At 45.4% G+C, this 11,061-nt stretch overlaps 4 protein-coding genes across 4 annotated transcripts; 2 read left to right on the forward strand and 2 right to left on the reverse strand.

Moving 5' to 3' along the window:
* Nucleotides 1-891: 891 nt before the first annotated feature.
* C922_01665 (RNA polymerase Rpb3/Rpb11 dimerization domain-containing protein) lies at nucleotides 892-1,896 on the reverse strand (the record flags this gene model as incomplete). Its single annotated transcript, XM_008817268.1, has 1 exon — nucleotides 892-1,896. The coding sequence occupies one exon, from the start codon at nucleotides 1,894-1,896 to the stop codon at nucleotides 892-894; it is 1,005 nt and encodes a 334-aa protein (XP_008815490.1).
* A 936-nt stretch (nucleotides 1,897-2,832) lies between these two features.
* C922_01666 (hypothetical protein) lies at nucleotides 2,833-3,531 on the reverse strand (the record flags this gene model as incomplete). Its single annotated transcript, XM_008817269.1, has 1 exon — nucleotides 2,833-3,531. One exon carries the CDS (start codon nucleotides 3,529-3,531, stop codon nucleotides 2,833-2,835), a length of 699 nt encoding a protein of 232 aa, XP_008815491.1.
* A 1,211-nt stretch (nucleotides 3,532-4,742) lies between these two features.
* On the forward strand, nucleotides 4,743-7,001 carry C922_01667 (NADPH-ferrihemoprotein reductase; the record flags this gene model as incomplete). The annotated part of the gene is made up of 1 exon (XM_008817270.1): nucleotides 4,743-7,001. The coding sequence occupies one exon, from the start codon at nucleotides 4,743-4,745 to the stop codon at nucleotides 6,999-7,001; it is 2,259 nt and encodes a 752-aa protein (XP_008815492.1).
* Nucleotides 7,002-7,813: 812 nt separating this feature from the next.
* On the forward strand, nucleotides 7,814-10,168 carry C922_01668 (hypothetical protein; the record flags this gene model as incomplete). Its single annotated transcript, XM_008817271.1, has 1 exon — nucleotides 7,814-10,168. The coding sequence occupies one exon, from the start codon at nucleotides 7,814-7,816 to the stop codon at nucleotides 10,166-10,168; it is 2,355 nt and encodes a 784-aa protein (XP_008815493.1).
* Nucleotides 10,169-11,061: the final 893 nt, after the last annotated feature.

The raw sequence follows: 11,061 nt of genomic DNA on the forward strand, positions 1-11,061 counted from the left end.
TTTTTTTTTTTTTTTTTTTTTTTTCGTCCCTTTGGCAAGAACAATTCTCGTTCGCTTCCCTTACCACGATGTGGTTTTCCACAAAGAGTATGACTGTGTGCACATGTGGGATGGTGTGCCTTCTCCGCCATTACTTTTGTTACTTCGCATGGATTGTCGCGCACCCACATTGGTCACTAAGTCCGAGGGTTCTAGGCAATTATCTCTGCTTCGTTCTGCTTTGTTTGGATTATTTGTTGGGAGGATAACCGACGGGGGGCAATGTTCCCGCAAGTTTTTTTTTTCCAAATTGTGGCAAAAACGGTCATGCCCCTTTTTTCGTGCACTTTCGAAAGGACGATTTAGAAAAATTCGACGGGGGTGAACAGGTCAGAAAAGAAGGGAGACTCCTACGCAAAGCACGAACGGAAGCATGTGTACGCGGAGCGCGGAGAATAGTGAAAATATGCGACTCTACAAACGATTAAGTGATGGGAACAACTTGTTTGTCATTTTTTCTTGCCCGTTTTGCAAAAGGGTGTTAATAAAATAAGGAGCATATAATGCGCACCGCTTTTTTGGTCCACGTCCCAGGACAGTGGCAGTCTTTCCATTAAGCCCTTTCGCGGACGACTTCGTTTCGTGGGTGCTTCTCAACTCCGTATTGGAAGGGAGATGCCAGAAACTTAAAAGTTTTTTTCTTTTTTGTAAGCATAAAAAGGTGTAGGCGAAGGTACCTACGTATGTAGACGCGCGTGGGGGGCGCGACGGAGAAACGAAAAAAAAGGATAAATGGGAAGAAGTAAGGAGACACGCAACGAAGACGGCAACGTGAACGGCAGCGTGAGCCGCAAACCAAACCGTGGGATACCCACATGCATACGCACTGCGCATCGGCACACCCCCGCGCGGTCACTCCAGGTCGAGTTGAATTCCGTAGAGGGAGACGCCCTGCTCCTTGAGCTGCTTGGCGACCTCGTCGACGGAATAGAAGGAGGACTTTATTTGCGGCTCCAGTGTCTTTAACTTGTTCTCCAAAATCTCGATTGCCATTTCTACGACCTGTTCCGGTGGCATCGAACCAACTGATTCGACCTTAAAATGAAACTTAGTCTCATCATAAATTACTTTTACGACGTCTTTGTATCCCAATTCGTTAAGCAACTCGATACAACTCTCTGCCATAACGACGGACATATTTTCATTTAGCCTTAAAGACACATCTCTATCATGAGCATCGGCATTTTTCAAAACGTAGCAGTTTTTGGTCAGGCTATTGGCTAGCAAAAGTTTATGTTCCACCGATAGAGAATTGATTAGGTGGTGTTTGATGGCAACCTTGTGGTCTATTCTGTAGGACACATTTGCAGGTATCCACTTGGCATGCATTTTTCCGATTCCTTTCGTGGCGATTAACTTCACATGTAAGGTTTGATTTTTAGACAGAGTAACAATTGGAATGGCATTACTCTCACCCATTTTGTTGTTTCTATCTTCGAAGGGGACCGGCATAGGGACGTTTGGTTCGTGATCCACAGACTCGATGTCAAAATGAGTTATATCTATTTTGCTAACATTGTTGCACTTCACTTGGATCAAATACTGGATGGTGCACTTTGAGCATGTCTCCTTACATTTACATTTTTCTCTGAATTCAAAATTTTTCACATTTGTACTATCGATTGGTATTAAGCCTAATCTGTGTGCTAGGAATTCATCGTGGAAGGGACTCGTGTTTTCGTACACATTGACCACGTCGATGGCGAGCGTTGGGATCTCCGACAGCATGATTCTTCGCAGCGCGTTCGCCATCCCGGTGTTGCTGTTGTGCAGCACAAACGTCATTTCGTCCTTCGTCAGCTTCGTGATTTCCACTTCGTGCCGGTTCGCGGCGTCCTTCGCTGCGTGCGCGTTCATCGTGCGAACAGGAGGGGGGAGGAAACGAGACGGTAGCACACAGCGGTGCCAGAGTGACAGCCGATTGGCGGCGAAACGGCCGCGACGTGGCAGTGAAATCGTATGCGCCGCTAACAAAGCAATTCCTTCCTGCTGCCAAGTTGCTGCTCCCCCCCCCTGCTGCTACACGCATAGCCTCTTCCTTGTAGCGCTTTCTCCAACGCCTGCACTCAGTGCCGCGGTTTTGGAAAAAAAAAAAAAAAGCAAGCCAAACCAAATGAAGCGAAATCTCAAATCTAGCCAAATCAAATCATATAAAATAATAATAGGGACGATGCGACACTATAAAAATAGCCTCGTCGGCCCCAGCGTTGACTCAACTTAGAGAGAATCAACCAGATTGTTAGCAGAATTGCGAGGTGGCAGTGCTCCCCGTTTTAAGCGTTCACACGATAGGGAAAGCGCCATTTTTTTTTTTTGCGCAACTGGCATGTCGTTTTCAACAAGGGGCACCGCCCGACTCCGTATCGCTCGCAGTGCTGTTGGGGGAGTTGTGGAGCCGCCCACGGAAATATCACAAAAATGGGCGGAAAACAGGGGCGGCAGAAATATGCGGCAAAAATAAGTACCAATAAATGTAACATAAAGCTCGCAGCAACAAGTGGGAAGTATGCCCGCAAAAATGTGGAGCCTCTCCTCCGTGCCGCGACCTCATGAGGCAAAAACAACAGTTTTGTGAAATCTTACCGTGGCTCATAAGAAAGAGGGCGCCTTTGAAGTTCGCGCCGTGGGCGACGGGGTACCAATAGATATGGAAAGGTAGAACTAAAAAAGGGACACGCAAAAATGCACCCATTTGTGCGTTTTGCGCCTTTTCTCACGGAAATAAAAATAGCGAGGGAACACAATAGGGGTAACCGAGCCGCTATAGGGCTCCCCTTTTTGCCAAGGGAGGCGTCACGGCCGAGTGGGCCTAAAGGAGTCGTAGTGCACTGGGCTGGTGTAAGCCAGAAACACGCACTTCTTGTATTCCCCCTCGGTTCGATGCTTGGACTCGTATTTCAAATGCCAGTTGTCCGCAGTGGACGTGATAATATAAACAACGCAGTCAAAGGCATCTGCCGTGGCCTTGATACACAGCTCGTCCCCCCAGTAGCCATTCTGAGACATCTTTTCTGTGTAATCGTAAAAGCTTCCCTCCTCAAAATAAATGGAAAACTCCTCCTTACAATTCAACATATGCTCCACACACCTTCTCCGTACATACATATGATACTTTTGTTCGTTAAATAAATTACAAGAAATGGATCGAAAGAGACAGTTGCCATCTCCTGGGATTTTAATCAGCTCACAGTCCACTGCCATGAGTCTTCTTTCCAAAATTGTTCGTCCACATTTGTAATTTGTTTTGTTTATTATGCTGTTTCTTTTTAAAAATGAGATTCTTCTATCGAAGGTGCTGTATCGTTTCATTTCTTCCGTCCGTTTTATTTTCTGCATGTCTGTCAGCAGCTGTGTTAGATTTTTTATGTTCATGGTGGTAGTCAGCTTTCTTTCCATTTGTTCGTCTCGCTCGAGGGTGTCGGAGACTCTCAGGCGGCTCGTCATGTGTCGGTACCGCAGGTCGCGCAGCTTCCCGCCGCAGCAGACATCCATGGTGCGGATGGAAGCGCAAACGGAAGTTACGGAGGGGCGACAGAGAAAGCGACGGACGAAGCCTCTGCATAGGCTGTTGCACAGGCTGTGTGGCCTTATCACGATGGTTGCAATCGTCGCTATCCTCACAGCGGTGCCGCAGTGGCTCGTACAAGCACACGTGATTCGCCCGGGACGCCCATCTTACCCACGCGGCACAGACATGCATCCCTCCCTCCCCCAGCTAGCACCCCTTCTTTTACCACATAACGAAAAATTGATTCATGTGCCTATTCAAGCGGTTGGCGCGATTCACACAGAGGGGTTACTGCCATCCGGGAAGTCAAAATTGATGAACAGAAAAAAAAATATATATATATAAAAATAAAATACGATACAATAAAGTTAAAATAAAATATAAAATGACAAAACGGGTACTTCAATAGAGACGCATGATGTAAACGTTCTTGCCTGTGCGGAATAGCCCCAAATTGGAACAGAGGGCCACTCGGGGGAAATTTTCCGCACCATGGCGTTAAGCGCCGTTGAGAGATGCTAAACGGCGCCGAGGTGGGTCGACAGGTGCCCCTTTTTTTAACTCCGCTTTGCCTGCACTGTGCGAGGGGAGGGAGTTGCTTCTTCCCCGTTTGTGCCGCTTTCCTGTGCAACTTTTTTCTGCTGCTTTTTCCTGCGCGCCATTTTTGAACTCCATCGTCCGTCGTGTAGAATCCTCAACAACCATCAGCTGACTCCCCCAATTGGAACTCCTGTTTGAGAAGCGCATTAAAATTTCCACTCAGCGTGGTTGCGTTGGGCTCTCTTACATATATGCTCCTCGATCCTTCTGCCGGTTCACAGCTGGTGAGAGTGACCCTCAAGGAGACTTCTCCCATCGGTATGCTTATCGGTGGTTTTGTCCCCCTTGTTATGATCCCTACGCCAAGCTCTCGAGACAGGATTGAAGCCTTTTACGCTGCTCCGAAGGGTTGGTCATGGAGCGGTGTAGAGGGCGATAAAAGCCAATGAGCCTTTTAAAAGAACACAACAGTGTTAACCCGTTCTACGTGCGATGCTTCGTGAGGCAACCACAATGTCAGCCAGCCGCTTAAGAAGGGGGAGTGGCATTGGGGGGGTGCCCGCACAGAACCGTTTCCATAACGGTCATAGAACGGTTGTAGGTCGCTTCCATAACGCTTCTCGAAGGCGCCCTGCTCCTCCCCTTCCGACGCAAGATGAACCCGCGGGCAAACAGGCTCCTTTTGCAGGGGTCCATTTTCTGCGCCTGCGCAGTGTTCCTGGGCTGGAAGTACAGGGACGCCCCCCTTTTTCGAAAAGTGACAAATATCTTAAGAAGATGCCTCCGCTTGAAAAGTCAAAGGAACATTGAGACAAACGACCAAATTAGGGACAACGTGAAGATCTACTTTGGCAGCCAAGGAGGAACGGCGGAGCAGTTTTCCAAAGAACTGAGCGCAAACCTAAGTGACATCTTCAACATAAAAGCAGAGGTAATCGATTTGGAATATTTCAACAAGGAAGAGATATCAAAATTTGGAGTGCGCATATTTATCGTAGCGACTTATGGAGATGGAGAGCCCACAGACAATGCATGTGCCTTTTTTAAGTGGCTCAAAATGCTGAATGACGACAATGAATATTTTAGAAACACCATATATTCCATCATGGGATTAGGAAGCAAACAATATAAGCACTTTAACAAGGTTGCGAAAAAGCTAGCCAACTATCTCACCAAATTTAAGGCAAAACAGATTAGCCAAAATGTGTTTGGAGATGATGATGACAATATATATCAGGATTTTGAGATTTGGAAAAAGGAATTTTTTAAACAACTTGTCAAAGTGCTACATCTGAAGGAGGAAATCATTCCAATACAGTTTGTCTCCGAAAATGTGATCGAGTTGGTGGACTGGGCGACCCTTCCAGAGATAAATCTGCGAATTCGGTATGGAGAGGAGGTAGCAGCGGTAGAGGCAGCGGAAGCGGTGGGAGGCAAAACTGAACCGTGCCATGCAGACGAAGCTGCGTTACCACATGGGCAGCAAGAGGAACACCGCGGTCAAAATGAACCAACAATTTTGCCTCACCAAACGACGGACATAACGGGCAAGTTCTACTTTAATCATCACAAGGGAACTGTCATATCGAATGAGAACCTGTTGAAAAATGTGAACGACACTGCTGATGATGATAAGGTCAATCGTATACTTATCGCTGTGGAGAAAGTCTCCTTCAAAGCAGCTGACACGTTTGTTGTGTTGGCGAAAAATCCGAGGCAAGTCATCTCCTGGTGGTTGAAGCGGTTAGGTCTAGACGATTCAGACAGGAAAAGGAGCTTCACCTTTGTGTCTAGGAACAGAAAAGAGAATCCCTCCTCAGAATCTCCCCATAGCAGTCCCAATGTGAATGCTTTACCAGGCAGTTCTCTTCAGGACCCCTCACCCGTGTGTGTCCCCTTTCCCACGCCATGCACCGTGGAAGACGCACTGGCATACTACTGCGACTTGACGACCATACCGAGGGTGAACATTTTAAAAAAATTCAAATGCTTCATTAAAGATGTGGAGGAACTCAAAATGTTTAATTATCTCCTTTCCAATAAGCAGAGAAGTACTTTCTTCAACATTTGCAAAGAGTCAGACATGACCTTGATTGAATTTGTCGACATATTCATGCCCAAAGCTGAATTCGAGTTAACCCCTTTTTTGCAACTAATTCCAAGGAATGTGCCCAAAAGTTACACCATTTCTTCATCCCCCAAGGAAGCGGAAGACACGATCTCTTTAACCGTTAAGAAGAAACAATACCCTATTCATTCCCTTCGGAAGGCTCTGAAAGGGTTTAAAAATAACGATATGCTTCCCCCCATAAGTGAGCAGAAGTTACGAGAACTTTGCAGCAGACGATGGTTTAAAGGTTCGTCCTCCTTCTACCTAACGGAGGAATTAGTCCCACATGATAGCGTAAAATTTAATTTGAAATCTTCCAAATTTTGTTTGCCCCCCTATTTGGAATCGACCAATATTATCATGGTCGCCACTGGAACGGGAATTGCCCCCTTTAAAGCGTTCCTAACGGAATTTAAGCATTTCGACCAAACGTGTGCGCAAAATGGAGTAACCAAGAAGGCCAAGCGAATCCTCTTCTTCGGATGTAGAAAGAGGGAAATAGACTTCCTCTACGAAAGGGAAATTGCCGAAGCTGAGGAAGCGAAACATGTCGATCAAGTGTTCCTTGCTTTCTCAAGAGATCAACATGAGAAGGTTTATGTGCAGGATTTAATTCTGGAAAGGAAGGATCTTGTCTGGAGTTTGATCCAAAAGGGGGCCTACATCTACGTTTGTGGAAATAGCAACATGAGCAAAGATGTGAACAAGACGATTAACAGCTTGCCCATGCATTACAAACAAGACAATAAGAAATTTACCAAAAAGTTGAAGAAGGCGGGGCGATATGTGGAAGAAATGTGGTGAAACGAGCACGACGGAATTTTGCGCACTCTTCGCGAGGAAGTGGGGTTCCCTTTTTAGTGAGGGAAAAGTGCCTTCCTAATGGGATTAGCACTGAGTCCCTTTTTTGTTGGACAGTGTCTATTTCGGGTAACAGAGCTGAGTGTTACCTGTTTTTTTTTTTTTTTTTTTTTTTTTTTTTTGTAATCCATTTTGGCTAGCTAGGCCAGGTAGAATTGTTCTTTTTTTTTTCCCCTAGCCACATTTCTCTCTTGGCTAGCCAAGTCTCTCGCTATTTTATATTATTTTTTTTTTTCCTAGCCACATTTCCTATTTGTCCAGCTCAGTGATATAATGTTTTTCCCTTTTTGTACACACTTTAAAGAGCAATTGTGCACATTTGTGTTTTCCCCCAAAGAACAACCAATTTGGACGTCTCCTCATTTGCTGAATTAAAGTTTATTTTGTTCTCCCCAATTTTGCAAGGTAAATCGTACTGATAGATACATGTGGATGAGTTTAGGCGTATCGATCTAACTCTGTCCCGCTGAGATTGTTCCTTTGATAGTTCGTAATCAGTCGCTCCGATTTGTGAACACCTTTCAGTTTACACCTTTTAGTTTACACCTCTTTTTCTGCACGAGCGGGTTGAGTCCCTTAAGGAATCTCTTCACCTTTTTAAATTATATTTTTCCCCCGTTAAAGGGGTTAACATCCCCCTTTTTAAACAATTCGAAATGGGCATAGGCAAAGTGACAATTTCTACCTTGCTGATGCTACCCACATTTGTTTTTTGTACACAACGTCCACATATAACCGTCTGACCCCCGGTAAAAATGGCCTTTCAAAGGGGAGCATTGATACTGGCCATATACTCAGCGGTAGTGGCGAACGTGCTTTACGACTTCTTAACTCACAGTGTATGCAGGAAATACGCGAGAGCGAGACCCCACGTTTGCGCCTCAGGTGTGAAGGAGGGGGGAGCGGGCCCGAACAAAAGGCCGCCAATAAAAAACAGTGACATTCTTCATTTTTTGCAGCAGGAGCAGGTACTACATAGTGGGGGATTAAAAGGAGGAGGGAGAAAAAGGCCTCTGGAGAAACGTTCCACCGATGGGAAAAGCAGAAATCGGGTTCGTAGCATCAACTTCCATGAGGTGCGAAAAGATGGTAATTCCTCCACACCTCATGTGGACGATTGCGAGGCCACTCCTGAGGGTTGCCGAAACAGTAAGGTGAGAAACTTTGTGCATCTAATGAAAGGAATTGGGGAGATCAACAAGGTGAAGGAAGAGGATAGCATCATCGGTGAAGAAAATATCTACAACGATCAACACCATACCGTGGTTGTCTATGACGGAGTGAACGAGGAAAAGGATTTATATAATAAGTACAAAGAAGAAAGAGAAGATAGCATGTCTACAGTGGTCATACAAGGAACCGAGTACTTAGGGGTGGGTTACGACTTCATTTTTGGAAACCCAATTGGTGATCCCTTCTTGAAGGTAGATCCTGGGTACCGAGATTCTATCATAAAATTGACTTATCCCAAATCAGATGTAGATTATCCGGACAGTTACGTCAATATAAATCCAAATGGGTCGTACGTGCGAAATGAAATTTCGTGTAATAGGTCAGAAAATGAAAGCGAAATAAGTACAATGAGTGAGTACACAAAGGAGCTCTCCGTTGATGCGTCTATGGGGGTATCCTACGGATTCTTCGGTTCTTTTTCCGCATCTACAGGGTATACGAGTGTGTCCAATACGATATCGAAGAAGAAATTTCGGCTGTTCATGCTGAAAAGCTACTGCTTTAAGTACGTGGCTTCTCTGTCTCAGTACTCGCAGTGGAAGCTAAGCGATCAGTTCGTGAGGGCAATTTCGTTACTACCGTCGTACTTTAATTCGTTGCAGTATGACGGGACTTACTGCACCGTGGAAGAGTTCCGAGATAATCGAAAAACGGAAAAGTGCGGCAACAGCGTGGAGTCCTGGATGTACTTTTTTAAAAATTTCGGAACCCATGTTTCGACCTTAATCCATTTGGGGGGAAAAATAACACAGCAAGTGAAGATATCAAAAAATGAATACAAAGCGTTGAGTGAAAGTGGGCTATCGGTATCTGTCAGCGGGTCAGCTGGTTTCGGCCTATTCAAGGCTAAGGCCTCAGCAAGCACGAACTCAAACGATGCAAGTAATGAACAGAGCAGTAATGCGAGTATGGAAAAAGAAACCGTTATCATCGGGGGGACGACGATTTATGACCCGAATGATCCAAAGAATTTTGAAAAATGGGCAAAGAGTATAAAAGACAATCCGATGCCCATAAAGGGAGAGTACGAGCCTTTGTCTAGAATTCTACCCATTAGGTTAACCAAGGTATACGAGGAAGCACTACAGTTTTATATCTCTGTGAATGTGCCACTAAACCTGGGACAGATAACAAATGACGAGATGAAGCGGTATAACGTGAAGGACCAACTGATGAGAGCCACTAAGGTGTATGGAAGTGGAACTGGGCTGATAGTACTCGAATGTGAAGAGAAGAAAAATTTTATCTTAGGCTTCTCCCTTTCAGTGCCTAACGATTTAACCGTGTTGAAAGATTTCAATATCAACACGTGTGATGAGGATGCGGATAAATGCTACTCCAAGATGAGCGACAATGCGTATAGCTACCTCTTCGCCATGTGCAATGAAGAAATGATTCCTTTCCTTGAGCAGAAGGTAAAATCAGGCACTGGCTTACTAACCCTCGAGTGCTCCGAGAAAAATCAAGTGATTCTATTCGGATTTGGAATAAGTGTGCTAAATTCGAATGACCCTATATCGATCGCTATATACCCGTGCAAGTATGGGAAGCCATCTTGCTCCATGCAAGGGCCAACGGATCAGTCAGCTGTAGGCCTGTGGATGGTCTGCGGCCACGAGGAGTCCCAAAATTCGAAATTCTCCATCAATGTGCGCAAAATGGTAAAGGAAAACGTCTCCGGGAAGAAGAAGAAACGGATAGATATATGTCCACAACGGGTCTTATTCAACCTCATTTTTGAGTTTACGCGAACACCCCTGAACAAGCGCAAGGGGAAGTGCTTCACGGTGAACGACGTCTGTCCAAAGGATTTTCACGTCTGCTCGGATAAGAAGCACATGTCCGGGTTTAACTACTACTCGGTGTCGGTGTATTAGCGGTGGAGGTGGCCAGGTGGAAGACGCACTTTATGAACCCGTTTCCATGGCGTTTTCCACCTTCCGTGTATGCGTCGTAGTGGCGTCTGTACTAACGCGGTCACCCCTGTCCGCGTCGTTCTTCATAACATTGCAGAGGTAGTGTTCCTCATTGGTTCTCTCCTTCCGTGCGTTCTTTTAACCCTCCCCTGCCCGTTTTTTTTTCTTTTTTTTTTTTTTCTCTTTTTGCGTCTCCCCTGTGTGGGCATACCGTACAGGTGAGATTCTTCTACCTTTTAAGCGTTTAAACGGAGTTATCAAAATATATGACGTTCAGGGAATGGATGCCGATGCGGGTCGATCCCTCCCCCCGGCCATATATACCCTCTATGGCTAAACAAGCTAAAGGATGTCTGAACAGATTGTCCTATTTATTTTGGCCCATTTGAATAGGCGACTGGTATGTATTTTTGCCGTTGGGCTGCACCATTCTTGTGGTAACAACTTCACTTAATTTGTCGTTATTAGGAGGGGAAAAGGTACACATGAAATAGGCAGACGTATGGTACGCTTATCTATGCAGCATATGTCCAGACGGGATAAAAGAGGTTACGAATTATTTTGTCTGCTGTGGCGGTGGCAATGGCAATGGCGGTGATAAGGATGGAAGCATTCGTGGACAGCTCGTCTGGGAGAGGTCTTTTCCAAAGCGGCTCGATGAATGGGACAGCTTTGCCATTTATATTTCTACCCAAAAAAAAAAAAGGGGGAAAAAAAAAGGACTCATTTGAGCATATCCCGTGCCTTTATTTTTTCCGTCTTTTTTTTTCTTCTTGCAAACATTTGGAAAAAATGACGCCAAAATGGCAGTGCCGAAAACATGCTAAGCAGAGCTAGTTGTTCGATCGAAAGTT

This window comes from Plasmodium inui (genome assembly GCF_000524495.1).
Source record: "Plasmodium inui San Antonio 1 unplaced genomic scaffold supercont1.5, whole genome shotgun sequence".
Lineage (NCBI taxonomy): Eukaryota > Apicomplexa > Aconoidasida > Haemosporida > Plasmodiidae > Plasmodium > Plasmodium inui.